Source organism: Pecten maximus, chromosome 11, assembly GCF_902652985.1.
Source record: "Pecten maximus chromosome 11, xPecMax1.1, whole genome shotgun sequence".
In the NCBI taxonomy this organism is placed as follows: domain Eukaryota; kingdom Metazoa; phylum Mollusca; class Bivalvia; order Pectinida; family Pectinidae; genus Pecten; species Pecten maximus.
In genome coordinates this window covers 33,211,676-33,230,168 of record NC_047025.1, presented here as the reverse complement: position 1 = coordinate 33,230,168, position 18,493 = coordinate 33,211,676, and the positions used below count along the sequence as shown (strand labels likewise).

General features: G+C 34.0%; 1 protein-coding gene across 2 annotated transcripts; it reads left to right on the top strand.

The window, feature by feature from the left end:
* The first annotated feature begins 351 nt into the window (after window positions 1-351).
* On the top strand, window positions 352-7,723 carry LOC117338272 (bifunctional apoptosis regulator-like). Of its 2 annotated transcripts, XM_033899559.1 has the most exons (9): window positions 352-430; window positions 1,014-1,076; window positions 2,666-2,873; window positions 3,601-3,829; window positions 4,598-4,754; window positions 5,381-5,529; window positions 5,937-6,101; window positions 6,406-6,581; window positions 7,178-7,723. In XM_033899559.1, the coding sequence occupies exons 2-9, from the start codon at window positions 1,040-1,042 to the stop codon at window positions 7,350-7,352; spliced, it is 1,296 nt and encodes a 431-aa protein (XP_033755450.1). In that variant the 5' UTR covers window positions 352-430; window positions 1,014-1,039; the 3' UTR covers window positions 7,353-7,723. The 2 variants fall into 2 exon arrangements, with proteins under 2 accessions (XP_033755450.1, XP_033755449.1); XM_033899558.1 differs by lacking the exon at window positions 352-430 and having other exon boundaries at window positions 768-1,076.
* Window positions 7,724-18,493: the final 10,770 nt, after the last annotated feature.

Sequence of the window (18,493 nt, the reverse complement as noted above, 5' to 3'; positions counted from 1 at the left end):
GACTTTAATCAAAATAAACCAAACCAAACCGCGCCAACATGCTAACGAGAGATGGCCGTTATCAGCTACCATATATAACTATGCTTCGTTATTGCCTCTTTGTTGTCAGAGTTATTACCTTTTGAACACTTCATTGCCCCATCTGAGGTGTTATCCAGGTTTTAACGTCAATACCTACACATAATGATCATAGACGCCATACATGAGTTTAAGTTTATTTCTGCTCTTTTGGACAGAATTAAAATATTTGAACTTGAGGGGGTTCCTTATGCATTAAACATAACTGCTCGCGCGGACAGTATATACGTGGTACGTGTGTATACATGTACAGCCTGAAATATACTACGGGAACTCTCTCAACTAGAACACTTCAGATCGTCATAGGGTATAACAAAGTCAGTTATCGCTAGTAATGATACACTTCACAGTGGTAAGTATTCGTAATTTAATCACAGATATCAGATAATGAGAAACACTTTCTTATATATAATTTTGATGTAACAATATCATTGGTTCCCGATGACTACGTTTCCATATTCTTTCTGTTTTCCGAAATTATCATTTCTGGTCAATAGTTCAATAAAAGGAATTTGCCAAATCAATCTTATTGGACAATGAATATGTAATGTTCATTAAATATTTATCCAGACATATTGATATATACATACATGTGTATAAGGACATTGATACACGTATGCCAGGTGAGTATCGAGGTAAAAACCTACATTGATATCAGTGCTATACAGTGTTACAATGTGCCATTGTTGAAATACAACATAGGTATCCTCAGTCATGCATGAAACGTTAAAATTTGTCAACCAGAATGAAAAGCAATATAGCACAGGGTTAACGAGAAAATGTCTACATACAGACAAAAATATGGATAAACATGACGAAGTCAAGGTCACTGGAAATTCTTACTTTCACTTTGACTGCGAGTAGACAACACACAGATGTCGATAGTGAACCACTCTTGTAAATCGCTTAAGGTCACAAGGATTTCTTACTTTCAGTTTGACTTCGACTAGATAACATACAGATGCCCGTCATGAACTACTCCAGTAATTCGCACAGAAGTGAGTATATTGGTATTTCAAAGTGTTTTTCTGTGTTGTGATGCCATATAAAGTTATCGATATGAAGATACTTCCTATTTATAGAAATTGTATATATTTTCGTATATTTTCATAAATACCATTTATAATATGCAAACATGATTCCTTTTTTTCCCCTTTGTTTTACTTTGAAAGGCTTCAACATAACATTTTATGTCTATCACTCCCAGTACTTTTCCTCAGAGTTAAACATACGTAATATCAATATATAAATACTACTATATATAGTTCGCCTATTTTCAGGAAGAATACAACAAACAGGCGTGGTGTTTTCATAATTATCTGTGTTCAGTGGAGCACAAAGACGCATATATTAACACACGTGAAATGCAATGTATGTATGTTATCATAGTAGATCGTCCTGCAAACATATCTACTATCATAAGGCATTAAAACCTATTTCTTTCTTTTAAATGTATCGCATTCAAGTTAAAAAAATGATATGTTTCGGAAATTATGTGAGGATTTAGCGCAGTTTGAAATGCTGACACATATGTATAAATAGTACTGAAATAAATATCACAGCAGGTATAGTGCAGTTGACCCGTGACCTTACCCGATATTGTGAGGCTGTTATTTCTATGGGATAAGATAAGATTCAGATAAATGTATTGATAGTAAATGGCACACCAAAAGCAAACAATAATTGGTTCTACCCAATTAGAGAAACATTCGGAGATGGCTATTGAACAGGGACATTTTACACATAACTAAGGTTTATTGGAAAGCTGCCATTACCTACTCTAGCTTCTCACTGTATCTGATTCACGTGTTCCACCCACGGTACATATATTTCTGTACGATACAGTCACTCCGATCAGTTTAAGGTCTGGTGGCTGTGGATAACAATTTCACGTCGCTATAAATATCTCAATATTTCAGCATTACTTAGTTAAATCACAGACTAATGTACGAGCCGTATGACGATGAAGTGATTATATTATGAAGGCTCTCTATACATTTGTATTTCTCAGGTCGCAGGTTAAATCTACAATAATGACGAGCGAATGTTTCAGTAGATTTATTGTTATCTGGTTAAAAACGGGTATTTTCTACGTTCGCTCTTCGAACAGTAGTACACTGTAATTGAAGTGTGAAATGTTATCAACGCTTGTACTTACATTAGCAATTTTGTAATTGTTTCTTTCACTATCGAATAACATAACGTCAATCATTGTGAGGCGGGAATACAGTGACAAGTGAATATAAGTTTTCATATCTAGAATTCAAGCTAAATTCCAGAAATGTTAAACTTGGCGGAATACGATAATTTATAGATACATTTTTCCGCATAGCATATCGAACAAAAGTATTGATATATCTATAAGTTTAAACAATTTATCTTTATCTTTTATCCCGGAACAATTTCATAACTTTGTAATAAAGGAGTAATTCGTTAGAGAAAAAAAACCCTGGTTAAATTTTCTATCTATATATACTGACTTTTCAAAAATCATCTTACAAAAAGGATTGAAAATTTTAACTGTTTGACTTTCATACAACTTTAATATCACGATTGGGTATTCTAAATGTATAAATACGATTTACAGTTCAAATGCCCATGATGTCGACCGAGGACCACGGAGAGGCGGAATGTGGCTGCTGTTTTGAATTGCTTGTTGAGCCAACTACATTGGTGTGTGGTCACACGTTTTGTAGACACTGTCTCGCCAAGTGGACTGTCACCAGTGGGCGGCGACTTTGTCCAACCTGTAAATCCGAATGGAGAGGTTCACCAAAGGTTAATATTATGATCAGGTGAGTTGAAAGGGCAGCAAATATATATAATTATTTTTCATTTCTTAATTCTAATAATTTGGAATATTTTCCTCAACTAAGATAACAAGTGATGCTCTACAAATAATATCTTTAGTTTCAAAAAAAAAAAAAAAAAGTAATAATAATAAATGATTATACATAAGCAACTTTATTGTATGGAATTGATTTAACGAATTGAAAAACAAAATATTGAACTTGTTTTTATTACATTCATCTGACATAATCACAAGTGTAATATTCTGTAAAAGTAATCTTGGTAAAAGGTAAATGCATATTATACTATGTTATGCCGAATTTAAAGATTGGTACCATAGGTTCCGAATATACGCACATGTATTGTATTATCTTCAAATAAACTACTATTTGGGTATACTTAAATATTTTAGTACGTGTTCGGTCATCTTGATTTGTCCCTTCTGAATTTCCACACATTCGGTCGTAGATAAGTCCTAGAGAAACTAAACCGCTGTATAGTTCTGTTATATGTTCATAACAGCAATGATAATAATTAGAGGAACTAAAATCTAGGCCTATACCGAATAGATGTATTAGATACTTCTTCTCATTGAAATATATATCAATCTTTCATATTCATCCTCTCGATTTTAATATACATGTTCTATTAGATAATATGAAAGACGTTTTATTCCGCTGATGTTTAACCGTTCCAAGTAATCATTTGACCCTACCATTCCCTGTTTCATAGAAATATGTTGGAGAACGCATTCTCGCAAAAACTAGCAGCCAGAACACAAGAAGTAGATACGGAGGAAAATCGTCGTTTGATCAAAAGGTTTGACGCCATGGCGAACGATTTGGTACGCCAAGAGATAATGAATTTGCTACAAAATAGCGTCCAAGCAGGTCGGGCTGCCCCCAGACATAACGACACAAGATGCAAATATTTCTCGTCAGGAATCGCCATAGGAGTGCTGGTTCGTACATACATTTTCATTTTTGTTTTAATCTGAAATTGTTAAGAAGAACAATGAAATATGATACATCTCACACAATTAAATACATAGAGGATATTGAATGGTTTCCCGTTTACTATAACATATATTTCACGAGTATGACAGAATATCGATATTTTCACGAGTGCGAAGCACGAGTGAAAAATATCGAAATATTCTGTCATACGAGTAAAATATATGTTATATTTAACGGGAAACCATTCAATTTTCTTTTTATTGCATTTCATCAACTTAAAAACAAAATAAAAAACATCAAAAAATTAATAGTGTCAAAAAGTGCGGGAATCAGTAATGACGTCATCTATTTGTGACGTTACTCCACGTCAATTTGACGGCGCCATTTTGAAAGGACTGATCGACGCAATTTAAGCGTTTTCTGCTGTTATAGGAGAATCTATGCATGACTAGCTAACGTCAAGTGAGTATTTTGTCAAAAAGTAGTGTGAAAATTTCAGAAATACAGCAAATAACCAATTTATCTATCTGCGGTTCGATTGGAAAAACCGACAAGTTTCAACGAGGTGAATACAAAGGTACGCTTTCATTGGTCAAAAACGGAAAACTTATATTTTCACTGCAAAATCTTATATTTTCACTGCTCATCGCTGCAGTGAAAATATAAGTTTTATTAGGTCGATAAATTTCTATATTTCACTGGCAAAAATGCAATAAATTGATTTGTTCTTTGATGAGGACTGGCATTACATGTTTAGTTTAATGTCTTTTAAGGTCGTCTGTATCCTGGCCTATATTTGGAATATTGGTCAGAAGGAGCTAATCAACACACCAGTGAAAGAATGGAATAATGATGACGTAGTCACGTGGATGGGTCAGCTTGGTACATGGACTGACCGTTACTCTGATAGCATCAGAAATAATGGCATAGGTATAGTATACAATAAAACCTGTACCTACAGAATACATGGTGGATATCTAAATGTCGATATTTATAATTCCCACTAAAAATGACGAAAAAGCATTAACGAATGGAAAATTCACAGAGATGAAAAGTGTAAAATTATATAAATACCAAGATCAGGTGATTAAATATCAAGGCAATACTAACTAGCCAAGTGTATCAAAGTAACATCACGTACACACATTCAGACCTTGGACGGTGATAACGAGACAAGTTCAACATTGAACATGATAAAAAATACGCATCACAAAATGAATAGGAATAAGTTCTAGAGATTTAATTTGACGAACAAAGACTTTGTTGCCGTTCTAGTAGTACAGACATTTAAAACATTCCTGAAGAAATTATATGATTTTTAAAATCAGTTTCCAGGATTATACTATTTTCTTTTGATAATGATAATAAGAATAGTAAAAATTATATAATCTTGGCTTTGCATATTGTATAACGTTTTAACTCTGATGGACACATAGTCAGATCCCTTTCTTATCGTTATCTCATGTCTGAACAACCTCTGCATCTTAACTTTCAACTGAAGTATTGAAAGTATTTTTTTTCGAAATGCTTGTATAATAGTTCCTTTATGCACAAAGATGGCAAAATGTTGTTGATGATGGAAGAACGTGACGCCATAGAAGCACTTCACATGACCGATGAACTACAAAGAAGAGTGTTCCTCCGTGAAGTAGCCGCACTTGCTACTACCGGAACCAAACAGCCAGTAAATTTCTGGGAGTACAAAGTGAGTACTGACGTCAAGGCTGTGATATATATCTTACTGTATTTGAAGCAAAAATATCACTCTCCTGTTGAAAGCGATATAGATAATAGTAAGAGTGTCTTTGGGGTCAAAGACTTTTTCGAGGAACTGAACGTTCTTGTCCAAGTAGCTCTATAGTTCTGAGATCCAGGGTTCGAGTACCGGTCTGGACGTTGCTTTTCACCTCTCCTATACCTTTTTGAGTACAGAGTGATTGCATACGCCATAATTGTGTCATATCACTCAGTGAATTTATAGTAAAATACGCATGCAATTGAATCGGTATTGAGTGGCATTTTGTAATAAAACTAAGGATAAAAAATAGTTGTGGAGGTTGCGAATTGAATTTCAAATAGGAATGTCCTTGAATAATTTTATTTATTTTCCAGTCAACTTTCCCATTCTACACCTTATTCATGCTGTTTGGTATTAAACTTTTCCCACGGATCACCATCGGGTACATATATCTGTTTGAGTATGAGACAGTTTACGCTCCGTTCATGAAATACGCCTATCCAGAACTTTTAGAAACTGGAATGACAGATGCAACTACCGTAAGTTGAAATCGTGTATGTTCAAGTATATTATAAAGCATTTTCATCTGTAGGTTTGGTAATTCTAATTCATCAAAGTGATATGTAGACACTGTTGGTATTATTCTACAAAGTGATATAGTTCCTCCTAATTATCAAAGAGATATGTAGGTACAGTTAGTCTTAATTACCTGTAAGTACGGTTACTCCTAATTATCAAAATGATCTGTAGGTACGGTTAGTCTTAGTTATCAATTTTTTTCAAAGTTAGTTGATGAAATGACAAGCATGACGGTATTAATGTTATTGTGCAATTTCGTCTCAGTTTTCCAGAGTGTTCTACATAGTGTTCCTGCCGTATTATTTGATTGGAAGGTATGCCTTGACGTGGTCGTCCGTCCACTACTACATCAGCAGATATATATTACTGATTTGTGTCCTCGCTACCATTCATGACATAATGTGGATTTCGTCAATTATCTTGAAAAAGTTGACCAAAAAGTAAGTTTTGTAGACAGTATATACTTGATAATATTCCATACTAATGGGCATAATCAGCGGATTTGCGCTCTGATTGTATCCCATCCCTAGAAGAAAGTGCTTGTTAAAAAGTACAATCATATCTCGTTATCTCGAACACAAAGATCCTGCTTAACTCTAAGTAAACATTCAGATCCGACGCTTAAAATTCTTATGTAAAATATACATTAATATATCGGGATAGAAGTATTTTCATGGCCTGCATTGACTCTCGAAATAACGAGGTTCGACACATTTTCAAGAAGAGCATTTTGAATGTGTCACTCCTTTATGCTACTTTGATTAAATACGGCTATCTGGTAATATTTGGGAGCGCCGCTATCAGACTTTATTCCATATTCCAAATCTGCATATAATTATGAGGTATTGTTTAACATGCGGTTACATAAAATTGTCTTTGGTTGGAAGAAAATGAATATTACATCACCCAATCATGATTCATTTCCTGTACGAGGTTTCCATCACATTGTATTTGATTGGTTAATAGAGGGATGTTTTAACTATAATCAGGATAAGGTAAAGCTGTCATTAATATGTATGTCTTTTTCCATCCTCAGAGATATACAGGACCACGTTTACCTCTTCCTGAATTTGTTGATGATATTGGTGTTATCGTCAGTTCTACCATGGTTCCTTTTCAACTTCTTCTTCTATGATAATGCTTTGTCGTCGATTATAACGTATCCCTCCGCAATCTACACATTATGGAAAAGGATCAAATGGATTCAATAAGGAATCCAGGCAATGTAATTTCGGGATTACATCCTTTTGTTCTGAGATTCAAGTCCCCATGTGTCCTCTATCGATTAATATATATACAATGTAACTTTTTTCTGACATTTATGTACAAATGGTATAAGATTTTGTCCACTAGCTTATATAAAATGTGAATGGGCAGGATATGCTGGAAAATATATTTCGGTGATTTTCAATTGTATCAATAAAACCAAAGTATGTATTATTTTATGGATTGATAACGTCATATATGAAATAAATACTAAACAGTACATTTCAAAAATGGAATTAGTTGACTATAAGACTCTATCATATGTGGTCATGTAGGATAGGGATATTCCACCCTCTGGGTCACAAAGTGTGGTAAAACCCGAGGCTCCGCCGAGGGTTTTACCACATTTTGTGACCCAGAGGGTGAAATATCCCTATCCTACATGAACCACATATGATTGAGTATTTTTCTCTCATTCCCCAACCTAAAATATGCAAAAATAGGCACTATCTGTCGATAGCTTTCTCAGATAGACGCCATTTTTTCTCAATCCAAACTTTTTTTCTACTGCATATAATAAAAAAAGAACAGCGCCAATCGATTTACCATACCCCATATATATGCAAACGACGTTTGCTGTTCTAAAAACGAAGGAAACCATTCATTTCCACAGTCTAACGTTGTTTCAGCAGCCCTGTCATTGCAAGCGAAGCCAATTCACTTGATGTCGGCCAAGCTAGTGTGTCCTTTCGCGTGAAAATATAGTTCCATGTTTTATTAATAAAAAACAATAAAAGAACGTGTTTTTTTTTTACATAATTTATATCATAAATAAATAAAATTATTATCTGATTACATATCTTAATTCAATGTATTGTTGAAATGTTTAAATCATGGAGTATAGATAGATCTACTTTCGGTTCGGCGACCTACTTTTGTATCATTGCGCGCGTGTGGCTATCCTACACCGGAAGCGAGGTAATACACACACAGCAAGCATGGGTGTATTTGCCTGGACAGACCAGTATGATACCGGTAGAGATGAGAGAATATATAGTCAATCCTGATTACCCATTAAGTAAACTGCTGATATAACAGTATTAGGTATTAGTATGATGCACGTCTTCATGATGATGTGTTATATGTGGTAATATTAACCTTTTGTTGGAACGCACGTCTCCACGTTGATCTGTAATATGTGGTAATATTAATATTTTGTGGGAACGCACGTCCCCACATTTAACTGTAATATGTGGTAATATTAATATTTTGTTGGAACGCACGTCCCCACATTTAACTGTAATATGTGGTAATGTTAATATTTTGTGGGAATGCACGTCCCCGCGATGATCTTTAACCTTTGGAAATATTTACCTGTTGTGGGAATGCACGTCCCTACGTTGATCAATCATCTGTGGTTGTATAACTTTTTTCATTTATCTGTGATAATATAAATCTGATATGGTGATACAAGTCCCGCCATTGAACAATTATATGTGATAATATTAAATTATATAGTGATTAACGTCCCCATGTTGATTAGTTTTATCTGATTATATCAATCTCCTATTGCTATGAGATGAAATTGATGATATGAGTTGTAATTATGCTAAGCTAATTTACTTTCTGTCGACGATACAATTTTTAGTTGTATTCATATTTGCACTCCGGTGTACTTGTTAAAATTGATAACGTTTTTTGTATTGACCGTTCAGAAATCTCCATTTTTACTTACTGTCTTTAAAAGTCATGCATAATGAAATGGCATTAGATTGTTTCACGTGTTTGTGAACTTTTGTAACCTCATCACACTAACCACGTTATATAACGTAGCACCGTTAAAATATAACATCAAATACAATGCTATGCAATATCCACTTACTTGTTACAGTGACAATTTCGAAGTGGTATTCACAAATTATAGTAAAACTGTTACGGTTTTTGGTTAAATACCTCACACATGTCATATACATGGGAGAGTATACCAATTTTAATATTACTGACTTTCTCTGGGCTGAAATTTTAACCATTTTCAATTTTACATTTTCCAAATGTATCAGATATGAAAATTTTGCATTCTTCAAATAAATATTTGTTTTAAGTCAAGAAATATTTCCTTGACAATGTTGATTGTATAACCCTGATGATGAGAATGTGAGAAAATTTAATTACTTTGAGTTCCTGCACCACAACCATGTTGCTAAACTTTTTTTATGATGTTATATACAGAAAAACACGCGTTTGTAACAAAGTACGTATGCATGGATGGCTATCATATTAAAATCTTATTTTTGTAACGTCATATAAACGTTTTTGGTTGTTTTATAATAATTGCGAAACATGTTATATCAATTTATATTTTCTCTCATGTATGTTTACCTGAATGTTTGAAATAATGTAACATTTTGTATCATTTTATATCATAAATAAATAAAATTATTATCTGATTACATATCTTAATTCAATGTATTGTTGAAATGTTTAAATCATGGAGTATAGATAGATCTACTTTCGGTTCGGCGACCTACTTTTGTATCATTGCGCGCGTGTGGCTATCCTACACCGGAAGCGAGGTAATACACACACAGCAAGCATGGGTGTATTTGCCTGGACAGACCAGTATGATACCGGTAGAGATGAGAGAATATATAGTCAATCCTGATTACCCATTAAGTAAACTGCTGATATAACAGTATTAGGTATTAGTATGATGCACGTCTTCATGATGATGTGTTATATGTGGTAATTGTAACCTTTTGTGGGAATGCACGTCCCCACGATGATCTGTAATATGTGGTAATATTAATATTTTGTTGGAACGCACGTCCCCACATTTAACTGTAATATGTGGTAATGTTAATATTTTGTGGGAATGCACGTCCCCGCGATGATCTTTAACCTTTGGAAATATTTACCTGTTGTGGGAATGCACGTCCCTACGTTGATCAATCATCTGTGGTTATATAACTTTGTTCATTTATATGTGATAATATAAATCTGATATGGTGATACAAGTCCCGCCATTGAACAATTATATGTGATAATATTAAATTATATAGTAATTAACGTCCCCATGTTGATTAGTTTTATCTGATTATATCAATCTCCTATTGCTATGAGATGAAATTGATTATATGAGTTGTAATTATGCTAAGCTAATTTACTTTCTGACGGCGATACAATTTTTAGTTGTATTCATATTTGCACTCCGGTGTACTTGTTAAAATTGATAATGTTTTTTGTATTGACCGTTCAGAAATCTCCATTTTTACTTACTGTCTTTAAAAGTCATGCATAATGAAATGGCATTAGATTGTTTCACGTGTTTGTGAACTTTTGTAACCTCATCACACTAACCACGTTATATAACGTAGCACCGTTAAAATATAACATCAAATACAATGCTATGCAATATCCACTTACTTGTTACAGTGACAATTTCGAAGTGGTATTCACAAATTATAGTAAAACTGTTACGGGTTTTGGTTAAATACCTCACACATGTCATATACATGGGAGAGTATACCAATTTTAATACTACTGACTTTCTCTGGGCTGAAATTTTAACCATTTTCAATTTTACATTTTCCAAATGTATCAGATATGAAAATTTTGCATTCTTCAAATAAATATTTGTTTTAAGTCAAGAAATATTTCCTTGACAATGTTGATTGTATAACCCTGATGATGAGAATGTGAGAAAATTTAATTACTTTGAGTTCCTGCACCACAACCATGTTGCTAAACTTTTTTTTATGATGTTATATACAGAAAAAACACGCGTTTGTAACAAAGTACGTATACATGGATGGTTATCATATTTAAATCTTATTTTTGTAACGTCGTATAAACGTTTTTGGTTGTTTTATAATAATTGCGAAACATGTTACATCAATTGATATTTTCTCTCATGTATGTTTACCTGAATGTTTGAAATAATGTAACATTTTGTTTTGTTAATGTACGGACAATATATCTACACGATGTGATTTTATTATGAATGATTGGGTACCTACCAAATAAAATACGGAAAGAAAGATGTGTTTGATTCGTCCATAGAAAGATTTAATATCATTATTTGCCAGTCATTCGTTTATGTATCTATTATGTAGACGTTGGTCATTAAGTGACGGCGGATATGCGTTAATACCATAATTCAATGATAACAATTTTAATATTATACAACGAACATTATGGTCGAGTGAAATGTGATAAAACGTCATAATCTTACATATCTCGAAAAAATGCTCGCATAAAACCCAAATCAGAACTTGACTTTAAAGTAGTCAATTTGTCAAGAAATATAATACTAGTTGTTTTAAAGCATGAAAATAGTAAAAGCTTTTTTACACTATATGAATATTAACATAACTTTATCATATTGATATAGATACGAAATCTGTCCCGTAGTTTGCCGTTTTGTTTAGTTAAACAAACTAACCTACAAATAAATGTAGATGTAAGTTGAAGGTTAGTATATGACTGAAATGATTCAATATTGCGTGTGTAAAGGACATAGGTCTGGGGAGTTTCTGTTATTTCTACCGAACCATCCAAACTTTTACCTCATATCTACCAGACCACCAAAAGAGTTACCTTATTTCTACTAGACTATCTTTTTTTTACTTTCTATCTATCAGACAATCCAAATTGTTACCTTATTTCTACCAGACCATCCAAAATTTAATCTTTTAACTACCAGACCACCAAAAGAGTAACCTTATTTCTACCAGACCATCGAACGTTTTACCTTATATCTACCAGACCACCAAAAGAGCTACATTATTTCTACCAGCATATGAATTATTACGACAATTTGAAAATCACCTATAATGCTTTTATAAATCATTACTTCGGTAATAGGCTCTTCGACTTTTTTTTTTATGAAAGTATCAAAATCTTGATGCGTATCATATTTAAGATTTCAGTCTTTCTGGTGGCAAAGGACAAAGTTCAGAGTGGTGTCGATATATTTAATGAAGCACGTAAGCTTACCTAGACGGAAAGAAACATGTTTTTTTTTAGTTTAAATGCTTCATTTACGATCCACTATGATCAACTAAATCAAACGCTCACTTCGACAACGTGGATTACTTAAACATCCCATTAAAATGACATCAAGGTCGACTCTGAAAGAGTTTATCTAAGATTAATCCATGTGGCTCAGCGATAGCAGTGCAAGTCGCCTACGAATTGTGTCCTAACACAGATACACACGAACACCATGGGTCGTATTTGATAATAACTAATTATTCTAAGGTAATTTCTGTACATCCTGTATTTGTAAAGCTGTTTTCATAGAAGCTGGTAGGTTTTAATACTGAGGCAATACCGCTATCATTATCTTTTTATGCGTACTGTCGTTTTTGTAAACATCATTCATACCTGTTATTTCTGTATATTGTTTCTCATCAATTCAACATACATGTAACAAATTCAAAAAATGGAAAATCACAAAATGCGTCCTTCGTGCCAGGCAGTGCATTATCTTAAGTTCACATCTTTCTACACTAGAATAACGTCCTGAAATATTGCACAAGTAATGTTTTAATAGCAGTCAATAAAATACATTTTTCCTGTCTTTGGTATATATACCTTATAGATTATTAATTTGAACACATACGATGGTGATGGCAGGCAGTATCGACCATACTGTCTGGTGACCCATTAAGAATAGCCACGTCGCTACTTACGATACATGGCGGCCTGTCCGGCCGGTAGGTCGGCTTTTATTAGATTGTCAATACCTTTTAAACTTCTCAATAATATAATTCATATTTATCGTGGATTTTTAGGAGTATATGTCAGATATAAAACTTTGCGGCTGTTAGATAAATAGACTATGATCATAGGAATGGGATTGGGATTGTTGAGTTCAATTTTTTTGAACGTAGTTTTTTTTTGAACGTAGTTTCAACCGTAGTTCTATCGTGGCTATAGTTCTATCGTGCTCTGATATGGCGTGTGGAACGTTGCAATATTCATAGAATTTATATTTTTGTTCTAAAAAATAAATATTTGTTCTTAAAAAATAAATATTTGTTCTTAAAAAGTAAATATTTGTTCTTAAAAAATAGATATTTGTTTCAAAAAAATAAATATACATTCAAAAATTAAAATTATATGTTAAAAAAAATCAACATGTGGTCATAAAATATAATTATTTGTTCATAACGTGCAATATTTGTTCAAAACTAAGATATACATTCAAAAATGTTGAATTTGTATTGTAAAAATTGAATAATTTATTCAATATTTGAAATATATATTCAATATTCAATATATTGATTCAATGTTCAAAAAATATATATCGTCAAAAATGCTGCATTGTGGGACAGCATGAAATGCCACCACAAGGTCGTTCGTTACGGCGTATTTGATTGGGTAAACGAAAACGAAAGTAGTCTTCATCTATTTCTCCCGCCACTATCGCTGTGTCAAACACTTATATCCAATCAAATACGCTTTAACGAAAGCCCTTGTTGTGTCATTTCACTCTGATTTATGTAAAAAAAAAAAAAAAAAAAAACGGAACAAAAAGTATATCCGCGTTTTAGAGCATTGCTTGCACTTGTTGGGACTATATTTACACACAATAGTAGATATTTATAATAATCCTAAAAATCTAGTTACTGTACCTATAATTGCACCAAATAAGACCTGTTAATACATCTATGATATACCTGTGATAGTTCTTGTAGTAATTTTCTAACTTTAAGCTATAGATTTTTACAATGTTTAAACTAAATTGTTTCAGAAATCAGCCATCATAACTTATTTAATATATAATAAATAAATAAATAAATAAATACATAAATTCATCACGTACTCCGTCTAAGAACAAACATCTTTCTTAAACGGCATACCCGACTTGTAAATCTATAACATATCTCCAAATGAGAACCGGGTTAGTGGCAATATTTGCTGAGTGGTGGACATACCACCAATCATGATAGCAGTTACCATTTAAATTCGCTGAGTGGTGGACAAACCATCAATCATGATACCAGTAATCATTTAAATTCGCTGAGTGGTGGAAAACTACAAATATAGATAGCAATAATCATTTAAATTCGCTGAGTGGTGAAAAACACATCACTCATTATTGCAGTTATCATTTAAATTCGATGAGTGGTGGGAAGGGGCACTGCGAAGTCGTTGGATACCGTCATTGTCGTGTACCTATCTGTAAAAATAGGTTCCGATTTTTTCTTTTCTATTCGACATTTGTTTATTTTTTCCCTGGTGCACTCAAAGGTACGCTCCCCTTCATGTGAACTTGTTGAGGTCGTCATACTTTGAATGAAGCAAACTCAAGTATGTTTTAATCGCACGGTGTCGCGAGACAGTTATTACAACACAGGGTAGACAGAAGTATTAACTATGTATCTTTATAGATCGATTAGATGTAAAACAGCGATGAGTGTGTCGCTAAACACAGATTAACACATGTGACAGACATGGGTGAGAAAGTTAAGAGGATTGGACGATAAAATGTTATGGTATATCGATATTTCTGAGGAATGACCAACCAGACTAAACGACCGATTCGTGTCATCTTATTATTGTCTTACATAACTATTGGTATAACGAGACTTGCATGGGTATCCAGATTTAAAGAGAAACACTTTGAATAAGTATCTGCACTTCAAAATAAATGACACGTGAGACGAAATCTTTGTGCTCATGTGCATTGGCCATACGCGATATTGCATTGCATGCATTGGTTACAGAATAAGCACACAAGGTATGCTTAAAAACAACATGTTCAATAGTAGCCTTCGGGACATTTCAATTTGACCGTATTGAACGAATTCCCTTTCAGTCACGTGACAGCTTTATTGCACCGATAAAAGTGTGAATCTGGTGTCAAAGAGGACTCATTCTACAAGGATGTGGATGAATTACATCGCAGTGACTCTCATTCTCGTCGGGCCGACCATTGCGGCTGAGGGAGATGAATGTTCATCATTAGGTTTGTATAGTCATTGAACCGGTTGTTAATTTAAAGCATTATTTCAGAGGAACATTTTTGGAGGAGAAGGGAAAATCTAGTTTTAGGATGATATCATTTCAGAGAGACATTTAATGGGGATAAGGGGAAATCTAGTGTTGGGATAATATTATTTCAGAGGAAAATTTTATGAGGAAGAGGGATATATCTAGAGTTATGGTGATATTATTTCAGACAGCATTATTTTATGGAGAGAAGGGGATATCTAATGTTAGAATGAGACCATTTCAGAGGAACATTTTTGGAGGTGAAGGGGATATCAAGTGTTAAAAGAATAATGAAAATAAGAAACAATATCCCATTGACTTCCTGTGAATGTGAACCGAATATATCAGTCCGAATTTTTAAAAGAAATATCAATTTTCGCGTATTTGTCTAGTTTCCGGTGGAAGATTAGCTTTGTTATATAGGTTTCATCCTCATCAAATAAAGTTTTTTATTGTGGTTTTATTATCATTAATTCAATCATCATAACAGAGGTGACCAAGTTACCGATTTTACATGCATGGATTTGATAATACCCTTATGATATACTCGTTGTTTCACAGGTGAGTGTACTGCCCTTGACGGTACGACGTGTGTTTCTCCTGATTCTACCAATTTAGAGGAGTGCGACATCTACCGGTGTGATCTGGTAAACGGCAGTCTATCCTACACAAAAGATACAAGTATGTACCTATTAAAACATCTTACGTGAACGTCTTACGATGATAGTTAACATTACCTGAAAAATAATCTTGTTATAATTTTCTAATATCATTTACAAACAGAAACAATCTCTAAATATCCTTTTGAATTCGCGTTTAATTACAAATGTTAGAAACTATAGCCACATTCAATAGTAAGTGCGGCATGAACAAGTTTATCTTAAAATCAACAATTGTTTGTTGCACTTAAAGATGCATATATATCTCATTTAATATGCGTCGACCTAAAAGTATACGTCTATATGTTTTACTTGACTATTTCAGCTACCATTGTAGTGCTGTAATAGTATTGTAGTTATATTAAAGGTTTTTGGCGATCATATGTAATATCAAAGACTTGTTAAGATGAAGCTTTTAGATGTGATAGCGCAGGCATGTTGTATTTTACTGTTTAAGAGGCGAGTAATTGTGCTCACTCCCTCTCCCAACTGAAAGGTAGCGGTGGTTTCTCTGTCTTTGTTTTGGGGAACATCTGAAAGCTGAAGAATAAGAACCCCTGTATCCATCTGCATGTTGGTCGTCGAAAGCACCTAAATGTGACCCCTAAAGAATCTGTGAGTTTCTTCAGTGGCCTCTATTGAGAGGACTTTGAAGAAACCACATTAGTTCCTCCGTCTCTATTACAATACGTTCCTTTCTTTCCCTACTGTTCTAGCTTTCTCTCTTCGTGTCTCATTGACACCGTTCTATGTCACAATGGTTGTTGCGAGGAAGAAAAATCAAATATTCATCTGTATCCTTCGTATAAATTAATTTAAACATTCTCAATGTTTCATAGGTCAATGCACTGCCCTAGACGGTATCACGTGTGTACCTCCTGGAACAACCAACCCGGAGGGTTGCGATAACTACCGGTGTGACCTCGTCAACGGCAGCCTCACCTACGAAATTGACGCATCGGGTATGTGTTTAGTAGAATCGTATTTCGTGAACATCTGACGAATGAAGTTACCATACATGTAAATATATCGCGTAATGTTGGAGTTGATCATTAAAGGGACAATTTAGTCAAGCAGACTTTTTATCATTTAGGCAGAATCAAGAAAACATATATCCAGACAAGATCGATAATATGCGGTCAATAATTATTTGCTACGTAGCCAATGTCCATTATGGTCAGTTTAAGTTTTGGGAAAGGTCACGTCAAATATAGCGATACTCCAAATATAGTTCAACATGTTGCGCCCTCTGGCGGGAACAGAGTTGGTTCTAAGTGCCGACATGGTAGATCTCACTATACATATTTCGTTGGATTTTGATTTAACAAGATGCGTGACAAACATTTCTAACATGTATCATAATTAATAGATTCAATGATGATTTATTGTTTTGACAATTCAAATCGACCAAACACAGGTTCATTCCCTGGGCACCGCACGGGAATTCGTATTCATGTAAAATTGTGTACACACATGCATGTATACGGCCGATACGTATGAAGAAAAAGATTGTATTTTCATTTGTGTACGAATGCAAACAAACGTTAACACCAATCTAGGTAATATATTTCATCCATGATGTAATCAGAACAACACTTATAACAAGTACGAATGGAATTATGATAATGGAAGTTGTACAGAACAAAAATATCGCACCTCAACATTACTCCGTAGGCCGATCTAGGTCAAGTCTCGGTAAACTCGCTCGCAACTGAACTTCATTGTTGTCGCAACCGTTCGAAAAACTCGCATCTGTTATATTCATGACCTAACAGTAATTCTCCATATATTTTGTTTATCCATTCACTATCTACGTTTGGTACGATACCCGCAACCTATAGCTAAAATATCCGCTAACAGCTTCAAATGCAAACCAATGTTGTTTACAGTCACGAGACGGGGCTGTGCTTGCACACATGTATACAAAGTGTGTAGAGACGACTTGCTCATTTGCATATTAATCGTATGGTTATACAATTAGAATCCCCCTTACTATTAATTAAAAAACGCATGGAAAACATAAACTTGTATCAATATATGACCAAGGATAGTTCATAAGGAGAACTGAAGTACACTTTCATGAAATAATTTGTGAAATGATAAAAAAGTAAACAAACACTTGACTAAATTGTCCCTTTAACGTTTATAAATGATATAACCCTTTTGTGTATCGTTTTTCCTGACTGGCCTCTAACCTCAAATGTTGCATTGTTAGGTACGGTTTACACGTTTTACTGTATTCAGAGTGTATTTCTACAGATATGTCCTCGTTGTTTCACAGGTGCCTGTACTGCCCTTGACGGTACCACGTGTGTTTCTCCTGATTCTACCAATCTGGAAGGGTGCGATATCTACCGGTGTGATCTGGTTAACGGCAGTCTAAACTACAAAATAGATACTAGTACGTACCTATCTTTCTAGAACGTCTAACAATGTTATTCACGGAGATTGTCATTTAGGTTTACCAAGGAAACACGCCTGTCTGT